Below are 25,164 nucleotides of genomic sequence, written 5' to 3' on the forward strand. Positions count from 1 at the left end.
GGGATTCCCATCAACGCAGCCAGCACGGCCTCGGAGAAACCCAGAGCAGATGGTGTGAGCGCAGAGGCCCACGGCTGGCCTAAGGGAAGACTTCATGCGGAAAGAGCAACCAGTGCCGAAGCTCCAAGAAGGGCCAGGCTTAGTGTGTGTGAGAACAAGGCCAAGAGCAGATCACATGGGGCTTATCAGGCCCTGGAGGAGTCTGTGAGAGGTAATAGCCCTCCAGGCCTGTACAATGATGCCCATGCTGAAGTCCCAGTATTGAGCAGGAACAGTGAAGGTTCTGAGAAAGCAATGTGTGACCATAGCTACTGAGTGCTGACCTGGACCCAAATCCAGCCACACCTGTCAGCTCTTAAACGCAATGGACAGTCCTTTACGCGCCAGAAATTTCTCAAAATGAGCAACACACAGATGCCCCCTACAGGCTCCTCACAAGCCTACAGAGTCCGCAGAGAGTCCTGTTTTCATTAGAGGGCCTCTGGGTAACAAACACACTCCTGGGTACCAAAATCAGGGAGCAATGCTCTGTGATAAGTTGGTCTTCCAGACAACCCAGAATATTCCTATAATAATGTTTTAGATTACAGAATTTAAAATAAATTTTAAAGAGTGACTCTAGGGGCACCTGGGTGGTTCAGTTGGTTAAGCGTCTGCCTCTGGCTGAGGTCATGATCTTAGGGTCCTGGGATCGGCCCCACGTCGGGCTCCCTGCTCAGTGGGGAGTCTGCTTCTTCCTCTCCCCCGCTCGTGCTCATCCTCTCTCTCAAATAAATAAAAAATTAAAAAAAAAACACATAGTGATCCTAGCTCCACAGATCCCTGTGAATGCCTAGGTGGACCGGAGTTTGGGGAGTACTGCTCAGTAATACCCTATCCTGTAACAGCTAAGGAAGCTGGACTGCAAGCCTGGCACAGAACACAGTGAGTGAGCCCTGACTGAAGAAAGTTCTGTACCAAGGTCTCCTTACACTATAAATCACTGATCTCACTCCCCCGCCTCCACTTTTCCGAGGGACACACTTGTGGAAGCATGGGGACACCTGCCTTGCAGCCACGTCAGCCCTGGAGACCAGACCACGGCCAGATCATCTGAGTGGGAGAATCCAAAGCTGGAGGGCAGATGAGTGGGCCTCTGCTTTTAGGGGAGCATTATAGCTACCCCCAATGTAACCCAGCCCCCAGAGCTCTGAAGAGCATCTCATTATGTGGTGGCTTCAGCAGGGACTGTGCCCACAAGCACGTCGACACAGTGATAGTCATGCCTTCAAAACACCAGCTATACTAGAACTGGAGCAGAGGAGTCAGAAGTCACTCAGCAGAGATCAAAGACACAGCCGAGGAGGTTTGTGCTGACAAAGCTAACTGAATGGTGTTTGATTTGGGACATATTTACTTTGGAAAATACCCAACACCGGCCCAGCACCAAAGTTCACATTGAAACCCTGCTGGTGACCTTGGCTCATTCCATCTCTGCAACACCACTTCTCAGAAGCACAGAGGTGAGTTTGGTTTCTATTATAAATTCTTACTTGCAGTGGTTAGAGATGGGTAACCGGTGCATTTCGCTATCAAACTACAAATTCAAAAGCTTGCTACACTGTCTTAAAAATGGAAAAACTGTTTTGTTTTTTAGCCTGCCTAATATAACATTCTGTCAGGTACATTACTAAGACAATAGACAAAGCTGGAATAGGAACTGCAACAGGAAAGTATTGCGCCTGGGTTAAATTATCTTAAGTGCCTAATGGTACTGTGATGTGCATGAAATATCCTTGTCCTGAGGCACTTTTTCCCTCAAATATTAGAATTAAAAGTCAGAGGGACACACTATAAGTGACCTACTCTCAAAGGTTTCAGAAAAGAAAAGAGTAGGGGCGCCTGGGTGGCTCAGTCGTTAAGCGTCTGCCTTCGGCTCAGGTCATGATCCCAGGGTCCTGGGATCGAGCCCCGCATCGGGCTCCCAGCTCCGCAGAAGGCCTGCTTCTCCCTCTCCCACTCCCCCTGCTTGTGTTCCCTCTCTCGCTGTGTCTCTGTCAAATAAATAAATAAAATCTTAAAAAAAAAAAGAAAAGAGTATACATGTGTGCCTGCTTGTGTACACAAAGCTATAAAGCAACTGTTCCAAATACAAAAGCTAGTGAATCTGGGAAAAGGGTGTACAGGGGCTATTCTCTATGCCGGTCTTTCAACTTTTCTAATGTTTGAAGTTATTTCAAAGTGAAAGGTTTTTAAAACTTCAAGCAGTCACTTCTCTCCCATCACATCTGCCCTCTTTGGGCCTGAAGACATAGCCAGGAGGGACTAAGGTGTCCAGGTGTTATGCTCTGATGTGTGACCAAAAAGGCCAACCTTGCTCCATATAGTTGGCATGAGAAAGCGCCATATAAAGTTCCCAGAAAGACAAACTTTTGAACGATTTACCTTTAAAAAATACTGCTTCTCTTCAAAGATAGTCACCTGATTTAAGCATAACCTAGTAGTAGTTTTAAAATGTCTTATATATAATTCTTGTTATACTAAGTGGCAGAATAATAGGAAAATTGGCTTTTTTTTTTTTTTTTAAGAGTTATGTGTGAGAGAGAGAGAGAGAGTGCACGAGTCAGGGAGAGAAGCAGAGGGAGAGGGAGAAGCAGACTCCCTGCTGAGCAGGGAGCCCGATGTGGGCTTGATCCCAGGACCCTGGGATCATGACCTGAGCCGAAGGCAGACACTTAATCAAATGAACCACCCAGGCACCAAGACTGGCCTTTTAGATCCTTAATTTCAATCCACAGAAAATATCAGAGAGCTTTTCTCCTTCCTGATAAGGGAATAATGAACACTATTTTTGGCTTTTCATCATATAATGCAGGAACAGGGTATAAGAAGCTTCCAAATATACTATATGAACACAGGGTAAAAAACATGAACGTCTTCACCTCTGCCTCCTTATCTGGTCTCAGATTCCTTTTCCTGAACTCTTATTCATTCAAGTTGTTTTTTTTAACCTTGTTTTTGCCTGAGAAGGATCTTCCTAAGTGCAGCCTAGCAAAAAGACTTCCACCAAGTTGCTCGCTTTCTTCTTTTCTAACTTTTTACAGTGTATTGCTATCAATATCCATGCCCAGTTCTATCTGGACACTGGGCCCAGTTCTACCTGCAGCCAGACACATCAGAAATGGCTTCTCAGGTGCGGGCTATGTGTGCAGCACCACAGCCTCAGCTGGATGCTGGGGGGAGGGTGTGGGGTGGGAAAAGACAACAGACATTTTCAAAGTCAGAAACTTATGTGACTTGCCCTCTCCAAAATGTGTGATTCAAAAGTTTTTCGGTGGTGATTAGAACAGCATTTGAGCTGATTATTTTCACGGTATTGTATGGGAAGACCCAAGGAGGGAGATGGTGGGGGGGTGGGGGGATGGGACAGAGAAACCAGTCCTGGTGTTCCGAGGCAAAGAGGCAGAGGTTCCACTGCCACATACAGTGACATAAGTCTCAGTATCCTGGTATATAAAATGTTGGAAGGATGATGTTAGGTTACATAGACGAAATTCCTTGCACAGCACCTGGCATCGAGCAGATGCTCTATCAAGAGTCACTGCTGTCGGGCGCCTGGGTGGCTCAGTTGGTTAAGCCACTGCCTTCAGCTCAGGTCATGATCCTGGAGTCCCTGGATCGAGTCCCGCATCGGGCTCCCTGCTTGGCAGGGAGTCTGCTTCTCCCTCTGACCCTCCCCCCATCTCATGTGCTTTCTCTCTCTAATAAATAAAAATCTTAAAAAAAAAAAGTCACTGCTGTCATCAACATCAACAAAACTGAGAGTATCACAAGTTGGGTATCCGTATAGCTAGGCCCAAATTCAGACTAACAAGTCCACATATTTACTTAATAGACGCCAGTAATTCTTATCTGGCCTAGACTGGAAGCAGATATTCTGGTCCTCAAATAGGAGATGGTTACACACACACAACAAACTTGACGAGACACAGTTCTTCTTTCCGGGCTGCTCAGAAGTGACACGTACAATGGTAGAACATTATAAGTGCCTGCTGTTACCGTCCTGGAGAAACACAGAAACATCGAATAATAGCTCATCTACCCAGAATGCAATTAATACGCAGGAAGTGAGCAAGAGAAAGATAAAGCCATTTGGCAGGTGAAACTGATGTGACAAGTCAAGATACATCCTTCCTTGGAACAAGGCACAGGATGGGTAGATAAAGACAGGCTTACCACAGTGTATGTATTAAAAACTTATTTATTTATTTAAAGATTTTTATTTATATTAGAGAGAATGAGAGAGAGCAGTGGGAGTGGCAGAGGGAGAAGCAGATTCCCTGCTGAGCAGGGAGCAGGACGTGGGGCTCAATCCCGGGACTTTGGGATCATGACCTGAGCCGAAGGCAGACGCTTAACCGACTGAGCCACCCAGGTGCCCCAAAACTTATTTAAATAAAGGGACTGCCCCTCAGGCCTTCCAGTGAGAGCTTTCCGACATCATCCTCACACAGACCTTATACACCTGGTAAGATTGCTCCTAACCCCATGCTAGAAGCAGTTCAGTAAAAAAGATTTAGTAGGTCCTCCTGACAGCAGTAGAAGCCAAGTAACAGATGCAGAGAAGAGAGGACACCTGTGGTAAGCCATACAGCCTCACAGCCTCTAGGCCTCCAGGGGAAAGACAGGCTGCTGGCCACCTTCCACGAGACACCCAGAGGATCTCTGCATCACGACAAATTCCAAATGTTATGCAAATTGCACAACCCCAAATAACAACACAAATTTCACATATCTTTAGGATATTTGTTTGCAGAAAGCCTGGCCCATACACCTTTTTCAACATCTCCACTCAGACCCCACCTCCCAGGGAAGCTTGGTGAAGCTCCCCTGGCAGCCCGATCCTACCCCAGGAGACAGGGCCACACCCCAGCTCTGCACCGCTATCTGCTTTGGTAGTGTCTTTACGAGAGCCCCTCTGCTTTACTGCACCTCTGTTCCCTGTCTGGCTGGCAGAGCCCCTTGGTGGGGGACACCTTTGTGCCTCCAGTGCCTAATATGTTGTTTGGAAGACAGCAAAGTTTGGTGAGTGAATGAAAGAGAAACTCCCTGGGAACACTGAGTCCCCAGGAATATATGTATGTTACTGAAGGGATTCTCAGGTTGGGGCCCACAGATCCTTCAGGTAGGTTTATGAAGCCACACAAAATGTTCAGTATCTGTTTATCTTCATCAGCTTCTCTGAAGGTGCGTGATTTTAAAATGGTTAAGGACTGACACTCCCAGGGCATCTTCTGGGGTGAAAGCTATGGGCTTGCCCTCTGAGCACTGCGGTGGCCGGTCCCCTAGGCCACCTTTCACCATCACTGGTTTTCTCTCCCAGATTTAGCTCTGCCAAAATGAAACGCCTGTTCCAACCTCTCATCGTTTCTCTCATCCTAATGTCCATGCGTGGGAGCAACAGCCTGGCCAGTCAGCTTGAGAAAGGAGGGGAAGGTTCTCCATCAGCAGATCCCCAGTGGGGGCAGTTAAGTAGTCAAAACCTGAGCATGCCCCTTCTCCCCGCCGACTTCCACAAGGAAAACACGGTCACCAACGACTGGATCACAGAGGGGGAGGAGGACGAGGACTATCTGGACCTAGAGAAGATATTCAGCGAAGATGATGACTATATTGACATCATTGATGCGGTTTCACCAACCGATTCAGAGGCCGGTGCTGGGAACATCCTCCAGCTCTTCCAAGGCAAGAGCCGGATCCAGCGTCTCAACATCCTCAATGCCAAGTTCGCTTTCAATCTCTACCGAGTGCTGAAGGAACAGGCCTGTGCTTCTGACAACATCTTCATAGCCCCAGTAGGCATTTCCACGGCCATGGGCATGATTTCCTTTGGCCTGCAGGGGGAGACCTATGAACAAGTGCACTCAATTTTGCATTTCAAAGATTTTGTCAATGCCAGCAGCAAGTATGAGATCATGACCATTCACAATCTCTTCCGTAAACTGACTCATCGCCTCTTCAGGAGGAATTTTGGGTACACACTGCGGTCAGTCAATGATCTTTACGTCCAGAAGCAATTTCCAATCCTGGATGACTTCAAAAGAAAAGTAAGAGAGTACTACTTTGCGGAGGCCCAGGCGGCTGACTTCTCAGACCCTGCCTTCATATTGAAAACCAATAACCACATTCTGAAGATCACCAAGGGTCTCATAAAAGATGCTCTGGAGAATATAGACCCAGCTACTCAGATGATGATTCTAAACTGCATCTACTTTAAAGGTAAGAAATAGCTTTAAGTTTCTCAAAACAAACTTGTGACATACTCTTTTAGTGTTCAGATGGACTGAACATCAAGAACTGTATTCTCTAGCCCGATTTATCCAGGAAACCAAGACACAAGGTCAGCTCACCGGGAAGATCAGGATGAGATGACGGTAGCAGCTGACACTGAGCCCTAACTCTGTGCTTTATGCTCACAGAAACTTCATCACAACCTTGTTATTAGCATCCCATTTTACAGACAGAGCCGCCAAGGCACAGAGAAGTAAAATGATGCTCCCAAGGCGCACAGCCAGTAAGGGGCAGAGCCAAGGCTGCACCAGGCATGCCATCTCTAGTGCTTTGAGTAAATTGGAAGAAAAATGAAAAACCTTTTTAGCATTTGGCCATCTTGGATTTGAGTTTTTTTCATCTCCTCTCCCAATTATCAGTAAGCAGGAATATGGACAAGGGGCTGAAGACAGGTGTTTGAAAACTGTTCAGCTTGACTAACATTAATATCTGCAACTCCTTTTTGGGATACTTGTGCACTAATGGGCAGGAGGGGGTGGGGAAATAAACTATTATTTCCAGACCAACCATTCTGGGCCAGACAAGAAAGGAGGACATTCCCCACCCCCACACCACTGCACAGACATAGGACCCCTGGGATCCTGGAAGTAAATGGGCAATGGACTTGTAAAATCCAGACCTTGTTCACAGTGCCCTCAGCAGGGCTTGAACTGGAAGAAACCTCTACCTCAGTCTACAAGCCTAGAGAGCCAAAGGGCAGACACTAGGAATGGGTCCACATCTCAATGACTCATGGTGACACATAACCACTCTCCTCTCTGCCACCAAAACCTGGTGGGCACTAGCTAGAGTCAGTCCCTGAGGCCCAGGAGGCTATGCTTCCTCACTAGTTAGCTCCAGCACTGGTTACAGCCCAGGGAGGCGAAGGACAGGGGTCCTCTCTTGGCTCCCGCTCTGGGGTGGTGGGGCTGCCAAGGGAGGGCCAAGGCCTTTCAGGAGCTGTGCCAAGCGGGCATTCCGCCAGATGGGCAAAGTAGGGCTGAAGCAGCCAAGACCGCAGGAGGGGCGTGGAGGCTGAGCCAGACCCCTGGGATTCCCTCTTAAATGCCAGGCACACCGAAGGCCTTGTAGTGGGTTATCAAAGGCTGAGGCTCTAACAGGCTTGTGACAGACACACAGACACATGCTATATATATAATGAACACACACTTTTTTTTTTTTTTTAAGAAAGACAGTGCGAATGTAAGCAGTGGGGAGGAGGAAGAGGGGGAAGGAGAGAAAGAATCACAAGCAGGCTCTAACACAGCACGGAGCCCGAAGTGGGGCTCGATCTAACCACCCTGAGATCATGACCTGAGCTGAAATCAAGAGTCAGGTGCTCAACTGATTGAGCCAACCAGGCGCCCCCACACACATATACTTTTTATTACTGGTCATAAGTACATGGAAGTAAGCAAACTGGAGTTTAAGCCCTGGCCTCCCCACTTATTCATGTGGCCTCGGGCAGGTCATTCAACATCTGTGACTCAGTTTCCTCACCTTTATCACAGAGATGATGGTAACTCTGGCAGGGCTGTGTGCAGCACTGCAACAGATAGTGATGAGTGCTAGCCTGGCATGTGGCAAGAACTCAATGAACTTGAAGGAGTAAAACTGCAGATGCCAATGTCATATAATATATTAAGTAGGTTATTCACTGATATTGCTAGTGACGGTTATTCTGCTTCTGTGAGCAATTAACCTGTGTTTAGAAACAGCTTCAGAACAGCCAGTGTAAATTACCTGGGCAGCACCAAAGCCCTCAGTTCTACTGGTCATGGGGTGCCCCGGACATGAGTGCCTCTGCATTAGGCTGGCCAAAAGATCAAGAGTAGGCAGAGAAACACAGCAGCAAGCCATTCCCGCCAGCAAGGACTTCAGAATGACTAGGACAGTGGGTTTATAACCTCCAGCACATACTAACCAGTGTCACACCAAGGGGTTAGAGTGGCAAATATATGTGTGTCCTTTACCCTTTGTGTTGGATGGTCACTTAATTTAACATTGGAATCAGAGGAATGAAATGCCAGTAGCACCCAATCTTTCATGGATACTTTTTTTTTTTTAAATCATGGATGCTTATCAAAAGAAATGAAGGTCTAGAAGTATAATTTTAATCGCTAGCTCAATTTGTTACTAATTTGATTTTTTAAAAAGATTTTATTTAGGGGCGCCTGGGTGGCTCAGTCGTTAAGTGTCTGCCTTCGGCTCAGGTCATGATCCCAGGGTCCTGGGATGGAGCCCCGCATCGGGCTCCCTGCTCAGTGGGAAGCCTGCTTCTCCCTCTCCCACTCTCCCTGCTTGTGTTCCCTCTCTGTCAAATAAATAAATAAAATCTTAAAAAAAAAGTTTTATTTATTTGACACACAGAGAGAGAGCGAGCAAGGACAAGCAGGGGGAGCAGCAGGGAGAGGGAGTGGGAGAAGCAGGCTCCCTGTGGAGCAGGGAGCCTGACAACACAGGGCTCGATCCCAGAACCTTGGGCAGGCACTTAGCTGTTTGAGCCACCCAGGTGCCCACTAATTTGATTTTTAGTTACAGATACTATAACCGCCTTGTAAAGCTCAATAAAAACAGAGGTTGGGTCTCAGGAGGAAGTCAGAAAGAGAAACCCAGGCGACATGGGACAGGCTCCAGCAGAAGCACAGTGACATCTGTGCTTGCCGCAACCTGGGGGGAAAGAGGAAGCAACCCTGGTATCTCGGGGGTAAAAGCCAGGGATGCTGCGAAACACCCTACAATGCACAGGACAGCCCCCACAACAGAGAACTGCCCAAATGTCAACAGTGCTGAGACTGAGAAGCCCGGGGCAGAGGCTTATCTCATCCCAGTGGCTCTACCTACCAGATAGAAACCGTGTACAAGTTACTTTGCTTCTTTGTGCCTCTGTTTCCTCATCTGTAAAACAAGGCATATAATAAAAAGCACGCATCTCATATGGTTGCTAGAAGCAGGAAATGAAGGATACAGGAAAGATGCTTAAAGGAATGCTTGGCACACTGCCAGTTCTCAGTTGTCAGTGAGAAGCCATTATTATAGTTACTAGCATCTTAGAGCTAAAACAGACATGTACTCACTCCTGGACACACAGCATTTTACCCAAATCTGACATGAAGATCTGATGGCATCATCAGTGTATCCTGCTAGTCCCTATGGAGTCGCAGAGTGGAAGGGATGAAAACCATCGAAACAGAGCTGCCACGAGCAAAAAGCTACTCATTTTACAGGTCAACAAGTAGAGGTCCAGGCACGTTCCGCATCTTGCTGGAGTTAAACAACTAGTTAGTGCCCTCATCTAAACCAGTCATTCATTCCAGTCTATCTAACTTCTCTACCATTATCATACTTCCTACAAGTATGTCAGCATTCTGAGCTTGGAATCATTTAGAACAGCGGTCCTCAAAGTGTAGTCTCCGGACCAGGAGCATTAGCACCACCTGGGAGCTTGTGAGAAATGCAAATTCTTGGTTCAAATTAGACCTACAGAACCAGAGACTCTGGGGGTGGGCCCTACAGTCAGAACAAACACCTCCAGCTGTTTTTTTTTTTTTTTTAAAGATTGTATTTATTTGAGAGAGGGAATGAGAGAGAGAGAGAGTGCATGAGAGGGGGGAAGGTCAGAGGGAGAAGCAGACTCCCTGCTGAGCAGGGAGCCTGATGCGGGACTTGATCCCGGGACTCCAGGATCATGACCTGTGCCAAAGGCAGTCGCTTAACCAACTGAACTACCCAGGCGCCCCCCTCCAGGTGTTTCTGATGCACGCTCACATGTGTGGACCACGGCTTTAAAATAATATTTTAATAAAAGCCCTGTTCTTGTTGACTTTACAGGATCCTGGGTGAATAAATTCCCAGTAGAAATGACACACAAACACAACTTCCGGTTGAATGAGCGAGAGATGGTCAAAGTTTCCATGATGCAGACCAAGGGGAACTTTCTGGCAGCAAATGACCAGGAGCTGGACTGCGATGTCCTGATGCTGGAGTATGTGGGGGGCATCAGCATGCTAATCGTGGTCCCGCACAAGCTGTCTGGGATGAAGACCCTTGAGACACAACTGACGCCCCAAGTGGTGGAGAGATGGCAGAAAAGCATGACAAACAGGTACTTTAGGTTGAATGTTTGCTCTTTTGATCTTTGGGAAGCTGGGAGAGAACAGAAATACTGGGAATTTTGGTCATTTCAAGGAGAAGGGAGACGTGTGCATAAAAACCCAAGAACTGCCATCCTGGGCCAGTCTTGTTAATTCAGCTCAAATTTCCTGCTCGGTGAGAAGCAATTGGACAGCATCTGTGAGAAACACATCTGCCCTCCTCCCTACCATATGACAGTTTCAGATGTGAGGGGCAGGTGACTTCGAGCCAGCTCGGAAACAATCCCGGCCCTGCCACCTACTTGCTCTGTGGCTTTGAGCCCTGGCTTCATCATCCGTAAAAGCAGCACGATCCTAGGACTTCCCAGGGTCACAGAGAGAAACACCTAGAAAAGTGACACTGAGCACCTGTCACAGAGCCTGGTGCCTGTGATAAGCTCTCCCTTCCCTGCGTAGGAAATGCTGTAGTCCTCATAACCTATGAAGGACGTGTTCATGATTTTCCTCTCTCACTATTTATTACTCCAGAGTCAAAACTACAGGTTTTAAGTAGTTACTATGATTTTAGCGGAACATGGCAGAAAGAATAGAGAAGTCACATTTCTGTTTTATTGGAAACTGGCTAGGCCCATATTAAGATGTGAATCTGGTTCGGGTCTCCTTTTGGGACAAGAATGCAAGACATGCAACAAACCCAGAAGAGGGCTCTTAGAGGAAGGCATTCGCCCAGTGAGCCAGTGAGTCATCAGGCCTTGTCAATTCTTCCTTAGAAATGTCCCCTATGTACCCACCTCCCACCCTGAGTCAGCAAGGCCTAAACAGCCTGCCCATTCCATTCGTCAAGCCATGCGGCGCTGGCCTCCAAATGGTGTTCCCAAGACACTCTCCGGCCCCGGCTCCTCGCCTCAGAAGCACTCTATGGGCCACCTGCCCACGGGATGCAGCCCAGCTTCTTGGCCAGGCCCACAGACACAGTCCCCGTCTGACCCCGTCTGACCTGCTTTGCCCCTCCTCTTCTTTCCTCCCCGCCTGCCCGGTGCCCTTCTGCACGCCAGCCAGACCTCGGCTCAAGCTCCCTCCGGGCTTTGCTCATGCCATCTCTCAAGCTGTGGGCAGCCTTCTAGGCCCCAGGAACACCCCCTTCTCCTCACTCCCTGCTGGGTAGCTCCAGTAGTTAGATCCATTGTGGTTGTTCAGATGTTACCATACCACCTTTACTGTTTTGCTGCTTCACACACGTGAGTCCTGGCTTGCCAAAAGGAAAGCAAACTCTTGAGAAGGGGGACTGTGTCTGATGTCTCTTTATCCCCTTTGTGTGCTGGACTTGGCCCCATGGGCACTGTAGTTGCTGTTTATCCATAAGGACTGAATGTGTTGAGACAAGGACAGAGAACTAAAGTTTAGCACTTTCTGCCAATGTGAAGGGTTCTTTTTTCTGTACACTGATCAGATATTCAACTGCTTACTTAACAAAATAAGAAATGCCTGAAATCAATGACCCAAACAAGAGAATTATTTTTAGATACTCAAACCATAAACCAGTAATAGTTCTGTTGCTGACCTGGAAGGCGGGACGTGAACCCCACAGTATGGAGGAAATGACTGCATAGTATTAACCATGCCTCCATTTTAAGGAACTGGAATCATAATGGATGGTCTTTCCCCAAAACTCAACTGACAGTACTGGGATATGAATTTCAAGAAGTGCTGCATCCATTCTGTGGTAAAAGCAACCTGCGATTGGTGGTGGAAAGGAGGTTGTGGACATTTGAGGGAAAAACAGGATTCTTTTGGAACTTGTGGTTCAATAAAACTGGGCCCCCTTTTCTTCTCTGCCCAGAACTCGAGAAGTGCTTCTGCCGAAATTCAAGCTGGAGAAGAACTACAACCTCGTGGAGGCCCTGAAGTCAATGGGGGTCACGGCGCTGTTCGACAAAGACAGCAATATGACAGGAATCTCAGACCACAGGATCACCATCGATCTGGTAAGCTCTCCCCTCATCCACCCTCTGCACCTGTCCCCAGGGTCTGCCCCCAGCAAAGCCTCCCTCCTGCCCGGCCTGACTTCACAGGTCAGCAATGCTGGGTCTGCTCTCCCTGCGTCTGCCAGACACTGAGTGGGTAGGGTAATCTGTTTTAGGAAGCAGCGTGGGAGTGAGCCTCATTCCTGCCGACTGCAGAAAGAGAGGAGGTATGCGCCCCAATCCGTGAAATAGCTACAACACCCAGCTGAATCATGAAAGACCCGTTAAATATATGCAGAGAAAGGGCATGACCTGCACGCTGAACTTGACACAACAATAGACACTCCACAAAAAAAGAGAGAATATCAGTCCAACAAACCCATGCAGATCCAGGCCCCACCCTTCTGGCAGTGCACCTACAGTGTGCACAGAAGATGGGGCCTGCCCCTGCCGTTTTGCTGGGAGACCACTCATACCATGAGCACCACCACGAGCAACTGTGATGTTGGAGTTTAGAGATATGCATTGTTTATATGACACAGCCTCTGAGCACAATCACTGCACCTGGCAGGAGTGAGAGAGACCTTCAAGGGTCATTCTGGCCAGCTGTGGTTCGTGCCTTGCATGCGGTGTTTCCACCCTGAATGAGAGGAGACTCTACTATCTCGTCTATCCCTGTGTGTGTCCACTGACGGGATCTGACAACTTTCCTTTCCATCTTGAAATAGTTCAAGCACCAAGGAACCATCATGGTGAACGAGGAGGGCACCCAGGCTGCTGCCATGACCACGGTGGGGTTCATGCCGCTGACTACCCAAGTCCGTTTCACTGTCGACCGCCCCTTCCTCTTCCTCATCTATGAGCACCGCACCAGCTGCCTGCTCTTCATGGGGAGAGTTGCCAACCCCACCAAGTCTTAAAGGTGGAGGTCTGGGTTTTGGGGGCACTGTGTAATTCTGGTTCCATTCTAACAACGAGAATGGAGATGTTCTGGCATCATGGCTTTCGTGGTTTATGCTACCATTCTGAAATTGAGGCCCACAGGAGGGAAAAAATTTACAAGCCGACCGAGAAGCTCATTGGAATCCGTTTAGCACAGTGAACAAGGCCAGCAGTTCACAGACGTTAATGCACCTGTGATATGTGAGCCATTACCTAGAGGCTGTCAGCAACATACAGACCGGCTTACTCCCGCCTCCTCAGTGCAAACCTATAGGGGGCTTACCTGTGTACCTCTTTTCCCTGCCGTCCCCGTCCTTGAACTTTTGGCTCTATTACTCAAATTACCAGCGCTCCTCAGCTGAACAGAGAACACAGAAATGAGCTGTAGGACTAATTTCTCACCTTTCCCAAAGATGGTGCCCAGGACAGAAGCAACCTCATGACATTCAAGGGGTGCCCTGGGTGTTAGGGCCTAACACCCTAATTCTCTCAAGGCCTAACCTTCTGAATTGATGCTAAATGTCATCTATACTTCTGCTGTCACCTCACTGCTGCCCAGAGGACAGTGTATACACATGGCCATGCCTTCTACCTTAGAGATAAATAAATATTGCCACTTTTACTGTGTGTCTGTTATAATTCTCTATTTTTTGAGGCTCAAGTAACTAAGAAAAGCCAAATTCAAAATAGCTGACATCCCCAGGAATGACAGAGGTTGACAAAAAAGCAACCTGAGTTCTTCACGGTGACTCATGTGCTACACAGCAGGCATATTCCTCAGGATCAGGACACGGTGAGTGTTGCTAAATCCTGCGGCAAAGATGCTGTGGATGAGGCTCCGTGGAAATTCCTGAAATGCCAGTCTTTATGTGGGGCACATGCTTTGGCTTTCATCCCTGGACGCAGGGAGACCCTCAGATGAGCTCCCAGAGTGGGTCTGGTTTGAGAAAGGAGGTGACATTCAGATGTCTGAATGTTTCGCTACTTGGGTAAGATGAGTGGAATCCAAAAAGGCTGCTCAGAATTCAAGGGTGCTGGTGCCTCTGCAGTGCTGGGGACTCTGGGCAGTGATGGGGAGAGCATCACAAATGCTGTGTGCGCAGCTGTCTAATTATGACCCCAGAGCCCTGCAAGAGAGGCTTTCTCTTCTTTCTCTGCAGAGGAGGAAGAGCAGGGTTTGAGCACAGGTTGGCTTGACTCCAGAGTCACCCACAGAATCTGTCACAGAGGGCTTCAGACTCAGTGAGACCAATACTAGTCATGGTGCCAGCAAAAGGGGAGCACCTCACGTTCCCCACTGTAGGGGGCCCTGTGATGGGTTTGCCTGCAGGTTATCACTGAGTCCTCACTGCACAGCTAGGAGGTTCGCACTGTTATCACCTCCTTTTGGCAGCTGGAGAAACAGTTGAGGTCTCGGAGGAGATATGATCTGCCCCAGGCCCTGCTATTAGTTGCTAACACACCTCTCCACCTGCTTCCTTCCCAACTTTCTGCACCAGGGCCTCTGCCTCCTGTATCTCTTGACCAGTGCAGGGTGGAGGCTACCTCTTTGCCTGCCACGCCTCCTGACCTCTCGGAGAGCCCTGAGCTGGCTGACACCCCACTCCTTGAATTCCTTCTCCAGTGCACTTCTGCACTGTCCTTTCCTGGTGCTTGTCCTACTTTCCTTGTCCTGCTGCTGGTTCCTCCTGTTCCTCCCATTCCTAAACGTGGCTCTCTCAAAAACTCTGCCTGTAGCCCTTTGCCACGTCTGTCCCCTACCCAAAAGGTGACCTCTCCCTTCCAATGTGGCCTGCCTCACCTGTGATGGAGCCAGCCCAGGCTCCTCTGTGACCCGGCCCAGGTCAAGGCCCTCCAGCCTCCATGCTTTTTGTTCACCCACATCCACTCAATGCACTCAGATCCCCTCTTTCTGAAACTAGCTGACCCAGGTTTCAAGGCAATAGGGTGTTAGTTCAGAGCACAGACCCTGAGCCAGGCTGCCTGGGTCTCAACCCTGGCTCTGACATTTAGTAGCTGTGGGACTCTGAGGCAAGTTCCGTGCCTCAGTTTCTCCACCTGTAAAACAGGGATAATAACAGCACCTACCTTACAGGGCTGTTGTAAGGAGTAGTGAGTTAATGACTAGATGGGGTTTACATCAGTGCTTGGTGCTTAGCAAAAGCTAGATAAAGGCTTCTTGTTACTATCTTTGTCTGAGAGAGTATCTAGCCCAGGGATTCCTAACTGGGGGGCCCTGGGCAGGTTTCTCCCACTCAGCTTCCTGAGAATAAATGCAAAACCTTGTGAAGAAATGCATTTCTATGGAAGGAGAGGGCAAGGCTTTCAAAGGAGTCCATGACCTAAAACCTGTTAGTCCACAAACCTAACTCTATAGGCGCTGAGAGAATAAGTAACCTGTCCAAGGCCACAGAAATTACCGGTGGCACAGGGAAACTAGCTCTAAGTGAAGTGCACAAATGTTTTCTGAGCAGGAGGCGCAGCTTATCAAATCACTACAACAGTGGAACGCACAGGACTCTAAGCATTAGATACCTTTCATGGGGCTTGATTAACTAACGGGCTAGACACTAAGAAAAGCAATTTAATCAGGGATATTTCTGAAGAAATACTCTTCTACAAAGTTGCAGGTCAAAGATCACCAAGCCTAAGCTCTGAAGGAGCCTCAGAGATCACATGACCCAGTCTCCAGTGACCCCCTCCAGGCTCCTAAAGTCACTGATAAATCACTGATAAGCTGCATTTGGATGGACACCCAGGCTTCCTGCCCCAAACCCACTGGCACTTCCACTGAACAGAGTACCTGGAGACACTCTGTCATCAAAAGATCCAAAACAGAGTATCTTCTTCCAAAAGAAAGGAAAGAAAGAAAAGAAAGATAACACATTAAAAACAAAAAACAAAAAAAACTGTTGGAAACTAGTTTCTCCTAGAGGGTCCAAGGGGCAAACCAGAGAGCAAATGTAAGATTCCATGATTCTCTGTGCTCTTTGTTGAGCAACAGAATCAAATATTTGTTTCCTCCCCCATAATATAACCATTAACTTTTGTTAAGACTACAATACTTATTCTATTCATGTTAAAGGTCACTGCAGTGGAGTAAACAAAGTATTTTAAGTCAGTGTGTGCTTGCCTATCATTGCTAAGAGTCATGCCTACACTGACCCAGCTGGGCACTTCAGAGGGTCATCTTCATCTTTTCCAGAAGCACTGTGGGCAGAGCAGGCCGATATGGAGAGGTTGTGATGCTCACCCAGGATCCCACGCACAGGACCAGGAGCCCAACCCTGGCCCCTGTGACCTGAACATCTACGTGTTCCCAACCAACCTCATTGGTCACTACTCCTGGAAAGTGCAAAGTATCCCCTGGAATTTCTTCTATGCCGTTATCAAACTCTAAATGACAACGGCTATACATGGTCAAAAGCTCACAGGCACACGGGTCAGAGAATTCTGGTGTTCGAACTCACCAGAATTCACGGATTCGAGTGTCACCCCAAACAAGCTCCCTGGCTGCCAAAACCTGCTCTCTCATGGAGCGTGCTGCCGGCCCTCCTCCCCTCCGATAGGCTGAGAGAGTGCCACGGACTTTATGCCCCTCACCTTTCTCTCCAGGCTAAATAAAGGATCCATGTACAATGGTACTTCTAAAACACAACTGTACAGTAATCGATATTAAGTATAAAATGAAAAAGTTTGCTTTTAAAAATCAATGCAGGCAGTGATGAAAAATACCTCGGCAGAGAGTCCTGGACATTCTCAAATCCTCAGAGCCTGTGGGAAGCACCTGATCGCAGGTGCAAAGGTGGTAAGGTCCCCAGGGGAGAGGGAAAAGCTGAGTACAGGGAGGCAGCTCGGGTGCAGGCAAACCATCCCCTCAAGCACACTCGGGCAAAGGAGACTGTCATTACGCAGATGCAACAGCGGAACAAGCAACTCGGTTCCTGCTCCAGAATCGGCCACTTACAGGGCGGGGAAGACAGGAAAGAAAAGGACAAGCTGAAGCAAGGTGGATGGAAGCAGAGCGTCCACAAAGTGCAACCTGTGACATCTTAAAGGCAAATGATAATAAACCAGTCAGTTCCCATTTTTCACCCACCTAATACCAGATCCCTAAAGTCCCCAGATTCCAAATGATGAACATCCAGACTTCAGTAAGTCCAGAAACTGAGATCAGCAGAGGTGCCTCTCCATCCCCCTGCCTGACCTCTACACCCCTGGGTCACCCTGGCAGCTCGGAGGTCAACCCTTCTGGTGTTCCATGTGAAGGGACACGCGTGTGAGTGTTCAAGACTCGAACTACGGGGGGTGGGGAAAGGTGGGAAGGAACTGGAAGGCAGAAGGAGGGCTTAACCAGAAGGTAGGTTTAGTGGAAGTTAGAGAATCACGGATGAAAACAAGTATTAGAACCTGGGGCTGTGGCTTAGGAGTAGCAGCTGGGAACAACTGAGAAAGGGGAAAAGGACTTCTACAAAGGTCATTTGGGAAACAAAGGCTGCAGGTTGAGATAGGACAAGATGAAGAGTGCTATGGCAGGGGACGGGGCCTAGACTGTGAGCTGCCACCGTGCTGGTGGGTGGGGCTGTGCTCCAAAGTATGGCCAGCCCCCATGCCAACAACGCCGCCCCACAGAGGGCACTGGGGGCTGCAACTCCAAGTACCAAGCACCGTGCAGAGGCCCCAGGCCTCATCTCACAGGAAGGGGTCGGTAAGGGGATGGGAGCTGAGCCTGCCCACCATTAGTCAGAGGCATCAGAGCAGGGCATAAGACACAGGACGAACCTGGAGCCACACCTCAGATCTGGAAGCCACACAGGAAAGAACCAAAGTAGGTTTCCTGGTCAAGTGGCGAGAAGGTTCAGGCAGAGCACGGAGAAAGGGAGTGAGGGGCTGTGGCCACAGCAGGCACATACCAGTGGGACAGTCACAGAACAGCTGGTGGTGGCAGAAACACAGCCACATACAGAATCACTGGGCCTCCAAACAGCGTTTTGCTAAGGAATTTGCTGTGCACCACCAGGCAACATTGAAAATATGAGCACAGTATCTGAAGTTTGAAACCACTCAGTTAATGAATACTCACCACAGCAATTACAGGAATGAGTACACCCAAGTTCCCTGCGCTGCTAGAAGCCTAGAAAATAAAAGCATCGAGTCATTGAAAGCATGTGTTTCTTTCATTTAAAAAAGAGATAGTGTTAATTTCAGAGAAATAATGAAATATATTGACAGCGATATATAAACATGCTCACCCAATATCATTTTTTTTTTTTTAAAGCAGGCTCCACACGTGGTGTGGAGCCCACCTTGAGGCTTGAACTCACGACCCTGAGATCAAGACTTGAATGGAGATCAAGAGTCACATGCCGAACTGACTGAGCCACCCAGGTGCCCCTCCAACATCATTTTAATAGCAAAAAAAATGGAAACATGTCAAACAGTAGAATGATTACATAAACCATGGTACCTGTGTAAAATTAAATACCACATAGCTATTAAAAAGACAACTTTCTGAAAAATATTTAGTCACTTTGGAAAGTGCCCACAGCAAATTTTGAATGGGAAAAAAAAAATCAGGATTTCAGAGTATGCTGTGATATAATATTAATTATAAAAATAAATATATTTGCATAAAAAATCTAGGAGGAAGTCTGTCAAAAGGTCAATGATGAGGGGCGCCTGAGTGACTCAGTTAAGCATCTGCCTTCGGCTCAGGTCATGATTCCAGGGTCCTGGGATTAAGTCCCACAGTGTCGTAGGGCTCCCTGCTCAGCGGGGAGTCTGCTTCTCCCTCTGCCTCTGCCTCCCCCTGCCCAACCCCCGCTCACGCTCTCCCTCTTTCTCTCTCAAATAATAAAATATTTTTTAAAAATGCCAACAATGAGTATATCTGAGGAGAGGGATTATGGGTGCTTTTTATTTATCAGTTTCTGCATCTTTTCTACAATAAACATATATTCTTTCCAAGTTATGGAAATTTTGGGGTTACTTTAAAAATAACTTTAATAGTTATTGAAAATATGAGCACAGTATCTGAAGGTAGGTTCCCTGGTTAGACACACAAATAAGGTTATAAACTATAGTACACACCAATGAGCCTAAGTTCTGGAAGCACTCACCTAAGCACATTCAATTTGTTTTTTATATTAGCAGTAGCAGCCAAGTGCATCGAGCACCCCCTGCATGCCAGGCAGTTCCAAGCGTTTCATAGGTAATAATGAAATCTTTGGGGGAGAAAACAGGGTTTGAGTAGCTTGCCATAGCCCCACGGCCACTCAGCAGTAGGGGGCAAAATCTCAAGCCCTGCCTCCTCTTCTATGGAAACCAAGGGCTTCCCAGATATGCGAAGACTGGGAAGAACTGTCATTTCTTAATTTATAATCCTAGCTCTTTGTCTTCAAAGGGGCACATGTTGGCCAATCCCCTCTCACTGACCCTGCAAGCCCCCCTTATTCGCTGAGGCCCCAGCTTATGAGGAAAGCATAGCAGTTGCTCAGTAAACACTGGGCTAGCCCCTGCATGATCACAAACAGGAACTATTTCGCAAAGAACAGGATTCACAGCTCTGCACCTGGAGGGTAGAAAAAGGGATCCCTGCACTGTTGGGGCCACAACCCCCACCTCCAGCCCATGAATGAAGCATTACATCTTGAGTCTTGAGAATGTAAACTTGTAGTGACAGCAGGCAGAGGGGAGCCGCCCTTGGATCCAGGGGGCGTCCTTCTGGGCCCTGAGGTACAATTTCCAGGGGAGGCAAGGAGAACGACTCCTGAAACACCCTTCAGACACATCACAGCCTCTGCTTTCTCGGGTGCCGAGTGCCTCCCCACATCTCTGAGCAGCCCTCTCTTCCTGATGCCCAAGGCCCCACTGGACACCACAGCTGCCTCTGTCTCTTGTGTACCAGGATGGCCTAGCTGTGCACCATCCTGGGAGACTTCAGAAATCACCCAGATCACTGTTAAGGGGTCTAGCAGAGCAAGGCTGAATTAGAGCGAAGGCTCTTAGAACCCCTTTTTGCACCAGCTACTCGCCCTTAGCCAAGATTTTCACACAGAGGGCTCCTTTTCACTCAGTTTCCAACTTAGCTGTCACCTCCTCAGGTCTTCACACAACCTGATCTAAAGCGCTCCTCTCCACACTGCCCTGTTTTGGTTTTGCTGTCCAGGACCAGGCCCCTTGTCTGCCTGTTCACTTCCATAACCCCAGCACCTAGAACAAGGGTCAAGAAACTGGCCGTGGCCAAATCTGACCTACCACCTGTTCTTGGAAATAGATTTTTATGGGGGCACAGCAGCCCATTCTTTTAACTGGCTTTATGCTACCAGGACAGAGCTGACCAGTTGCAACAGAGACTCTATGGCCCACAGAGCCTAAAACAAGTATAATCTGGCCCTTTACAGAGAAGGTGGACTGACCGCTGACTAGGCACATAAACAGTAACTGTCTGGGAAGGGAGGTGGGAGGAAAAGACAGAGGAGGATGAAGGTGGAGACTCTGGTAGAGAGACTGGCACCAACATGACATGTGAAAGGGGAAGTGATGGGGTAGGGGACTTAACCTGACTCAACCTCCCCAATCTGTCTCTTTGGGGGCCCGAGACCTGTCATTTTGTCTGTCCCCATGGACCTGTCTCCCTGGATGGCCCAGATTAGGTCAGATCTGGCCCTTCTCATGTTGTCACTGTGTTCTGGTGAAAGCCTCCACTCCCTGGCTTCATGATGGCCGAGAGAAGGAAGAGAGGGGGTCTGGGGGGATCCCCACCCTGGGCCAGGGGAGGTAGCTGCCACGAGCCAGACACAGTCCTATAAGAAAGCCTACGAGAAAGCCACCCTCTCCGCACCCCTGCCAGCACTCCCGAGAAAGAACCTTTGTTCTTGCTGTTTACCAGATGCCCCAGGGTGACCGCCCTCCTCCCTCCCTACCTTCAGGGCGGGCCCCTTCTCGCTGGCCCGCTCACTGGCCCGCTTTCCCTCCAGCCCCAGCTGCACAAATAGCTCCAGCAGGTTCATGAGCAGCTCGTCCACGAGGTGCTCATCCTGGATGTTGGCTGCGATGTTGGCCAGGGCATTGATCACCGCCAGGGAGCAGTGCCTGGTAGGGAGAGAAAGGACAGCTGCCACAACACAGGGCCCGGACTGCAGGGGTGAGGCCAGTTGACTCCTGCCTCACCACGCCCCTCGGTGTCTGTGAACAAAGGAGCCCTCCAGAGGGGATGAACATTTCTGTGAACACCAGCCCCTAAAGGACAGTCAGCTGCTACTGAAATGGCTTTAACCTCTCCTGACATGCAGTAAGGGCCTCAGGGATCTGCTTAGGTTCCAGGAATCCACACCTATGGAACTTGTGAAGATCCTAGGACACCTCTCTCAGTGTTGAAAGCCTACCATATAGCTAAATTCCTGGCTGGGCCCTGCTTTCCTCTCCAATTATAGGTAGCCTTAGTTCACTATTTCCGCCCATAAAACTCTCCTCTGACGATCTTTTTCCCCATACTGTCTCCACCATGGGGCTGATGTTAGTATTAGCTCACATCAGACACTAAGGAAGCACTCAGTGGCCCTGGGACAACCTGCATCAGGACAGTGCGGCCCCAGGTAAGCCCTGGATACAAAGCTGACAATGCCCCCCAAACCCCCACTCCCACAGAGAGACACAGCAAACCAGCAAGGCTGGCCAGGCTTCTGCAGGTGCTGGGGGCAGCCAGAGCCTGCCACTTCTCTGCTGCATGACCTCAGGTGAGTGGCTCACCTTTGAGCCTGAGTTTCCTCCTGAATAAAACAGGAATAATATAATTCCCTCCTCGCAGGGTGCAGGACAAATTAAAGACTCCACATGAAGCACTGAGCATATCCCTCCTCGCAGGGTGCAGGACAAATTAAAGACTCCACATGAAGCACTGAGCATATCATCTGGCCCCCAGAAATCTCCCAGCAAACAGTAGCCCTTCACAGACATGTGAAATCCTGGGAGGTAAGGGCAAATGAATGGTAGTAAAAGCTTCCACTGGTGAGGAAGAGACAAACCACTTCTTTGGTGGTATCAGAAAAGGCTTTATGGAAGAGCGAAGTGGAGAAGTTGAAGAATTGGTAGGCATGGAGAAGGCCAAGTACTGCATATTGCAGCAAGACAGAGGCCAGGGTCAGAAGGAAAACAGCAGGAGCAAAGTCAAGGAGGGGAAGGTGTGAGGGCCAAGGAGGTGCAGGAATCACTTCGGGATAAGGAAGCAATGAGGGAAAGAGGTGCTTTGGTCTTTATGTCAGTTTCTTCACAAAGACCAGGATGGACGGATGGACAGATGAAGGGGAAAGGAGCTAACTGTCTCCCTAAACCAGTCCTCAGGCTATTCTAGTAGCCTGGGCTTGCAATGGAGGCAGTAAGAAGGCAAAGAAATGACAAGGCCAAGAGCTTGCATTTATCAAGAGCTTTCCTATATATGATCTCAGTTACCCACACAACTGGAGACAGATGTTCATTTGACGGATGACAGATGAAGAAACGAAGGCACAGAGAGGGTGAGCTTTTTCAAAGGTCACACAGCCACACTCCCACCCACTGAAGTGAGTTGGAGAGAACCTCAGACTGAACCCTGCACATAAAGGTCAGAAAGAGAGAAAAGAAATGCCAACAAAGGGGCACATCTCTTCCTCCCTGCCCCACTCCTCTGTCCCGCTCTTCCCTTGATCTGTCAAACTCTTATGAGATCCTCCATATGTGGAAAAACATGCCCCTGCCCTCAAGGTATTCACAGTAAGGGCAAGGAACAGGCAAGGAAGCATATCTTAGTCTGCTGGGAAAACTGGCCAGACTTTACACAAATATCAAACAACTGAGCATGTAAAATGTCTATTCCCTTTGACCCTCCAAATCCCACCTCTCTGAATCTATCCTGAGGAAAGCATCAGAGACACTCACAGATACACAGCTATTAGATTGTTCGATGTAGCACTTACCAGCAGGAAAACCGGCAAACTAACCTCCAAGCTAGGGACTGGTTAGATCTTGGTGCTGCTCTAAGATGGGACATTCTGCAGCCATTAAAGGTGGCACATGGAAGAAGGTTAATGGCATGGCTGATGCGCTGTTACATTAAAAAAGCCCGTCAGCTGGGTGGACACTTTGAGCCTGTCTGGAGTCAGGGAGGGTCTGAGGTAATGACACTGAGATGCTCAGCTCCCATTGGCAGTCACATGGGGTCTTCATTTCCTGCTTGTGCATGTGCTGATTTGTAGCACATAACGCTTTTGTAGGAGAAAAGTTTATTCAAAAGACAAATCCCCAAGCCTCACACTTTTAAAGGGAGCTGAAAACTGTCACGATCTAGAGTGACAACGAGGTCTAGAGAATTACCTGTAGCCATGATCCTTGTAATCTTTAGTGGCTGAGTACACGACAGAGCTGGCCTTCACGCTGATCTGCTGGAAGAGATTCCACACTTCCTGATAAATGTATTGCTGGAAGAGTGAGGTACACGGTTACCATGGCATGACTTCTCCATGAAAGCCCCTCCTTGGAACACGGAAAAGGTTCCTCTACCATCATTCAGAGCAAAAGCTTCTGGAATGTATGGACCATAGGGCCTGAAAGACCATCAGAGGCATCCATTCCTAAAGCTTTCAGCAAACCTCAAAAGCTAAAAGGGAAATGGTTTCAACTTAAATCCTATCACATGTTATCAACATCGGCAAGAAATGAGTTTAAACCTCCTTTTCCCAGTACTTACAGAGCCATCACTCTACTCTCTTTACTTGGAAAAAAATCTCCCTGTTCAATGTCAAAAGAGTTGTGAGCATTTAACTCATCTGAAGGGTAAATTTAATCTATTTTTGCACTCCTGATAGTCAAAGTAACAAAGCTTGCAGAGGGTAGTGGGTTTCATCGCAGGTCCTGCCTTACGTTTCCGGTGATAACCAGGCAGCCCAGCTGGTCGATGATAAGCACATCAAGGGGGGAGGGGGGCTGGCAGAATTTCTGTTGCAGGATCTGCAGAATTGGCTCCATGACCTTTGGGGTGTCCCTCAGGGCCACCGCAATGTGTCCCAAGGCTCGGATGGTATGGTCAGGAATCAAGTGAGCATCCCTGTGGGAGGGAGGAAACAGAAGCATCCCGGGAACAGTCCTCTATGAAATGAAACCCAGATGCTACAACCTGGACCTCAAGGTTACCACAGTCTTTCAGATGAAGCAGTCATCCGACCATGGCACCCTGGAATCCTTGCTTCCTGAAGAGACACAAAGTCCCTGGCTCTAGGCAGTAAGACACAGATCTTTCTCTGCTCCCAAACAGTGGTCCAGGACCAACATTCTAAGGTGGGTTTGACCTTAAATTGTGGGACAGACCTGATGCACGACTCCACACTGTGCAAGAAAGAAGCACAGATGTGCGAGATACCGGCGGGCCCCCCACATGCCTGCAGAGAACAAAGTGGCTGCCCCTCGGGGATGGGACGTACTTGTCGCTCTCCTGGGAGATGTAGAGCCGGTTGGAGAGGCTGGCCAGGAAGGCCTCCACAATCACCGTGTCCACCGTCAAGCCAGCTTTCAGGCACCTGGACCGTGAGGAAACCCACACGGCATTGGGCATCAGAACAACAGATGAGTGTTTTGTGTTTGCTTTTGGTTTCTTTGTCAGGTCTACAGAGTTTAAAGAACTGCTCTGAGCATTTTTCCCCCAGAAATCTGAATGAAAACCATTACACAGAATGAATTCAAAGAATCACTGTGGATGTTGCCCACTTGATAAATACCTCAGTCAGAAACAGTAACTTCATTATTTGACCAGAATAGTTTCCTTCAGAATGTTATACTCACCCTAATTCCAATTTAAAATTTCCAGAACAGTTCCTTAACAAAAG

At 48.5% G+C, this 25,164-nt stretch overlaps 2 protein-coding genes across 5 annotated transcripts in view; one reads left to right on the plus strand and one right to left on the minus strand.

Annotated features, from left to right (window-relative positions):
* The window catches only part of PI4KA (phosphatidylinositol 4-kinase alpha), a 112,344-nt gene that overhangs the window by 51,754 nt on the left and 35,426 nt on the right, over window positions 1-25,164 (minus strand). For all 4 annotated transcript variants that reach the window (XM_035723881.1, XM_035723879.1, XM_035723878.1 and 1 more), the window contains 5 exons: window positions 24,763-24,858; window positions 24,206-24,389; window positions 23,660-23,763; window positions 21,235-21,403; window positions 18,393-18,443 (listed from right to left, as the gene is read on the minus strand). In XM_035723881.1, coding sequence (XP_035579774.1) covers window positions 18,393-18,443; window positions 21,235-21,403; window positions 23,660-23,763; window positions 24,206-24,389; window positions 24,763-24,858 — 604 coding nt within the window. The remainder of the gene's footprint in view (window positions 1-18,392; window positions 18,444-21,234; window positions 21,404-23,659; window positions 23,764-24,205; window positions 24,390-24,762; window positions 24,859-25,164) is intronic.
* On the plus strand, window positions 1,443-14,454 carry SERPIND1 (serpin family D member 1). Its single transcript, XM_027575418.2, has 5 exons — window positions 1,443-1,502; window positions 5,363-6,258; window positions 10,141-10,414; window positions 12,244-12,388; window positions 13,096-14,454. The coding sequence occupies exons 2-5, from the start codon at window positions 5,379-5,381 to the stop codon at window positions 13,285-13,287; spliced, it is 1,491 nt and encodes a 496-aa protein (XP_027431219.1). The 5' UTR covers window positions 1,443-1,502; window positions 5,363-5,378; the 3' UTR covers window positions 13,288-14,454.

This window comes from Zalophus californianus, chromosome 14 (genome assembly GCF_009762305.2).
Source record: "Zalophus californianus isolate mZalCal1 chromosome 14, mZalCal1.pri.v2, whole genome shotgun sequence".
In the NCBI taxonomy this organism is placed as follows: Eukaryota; Metazoa; Chordata; class Mammalia; order Carnivora; family Otariidae; genus Zalophus; species Zalophus californianus.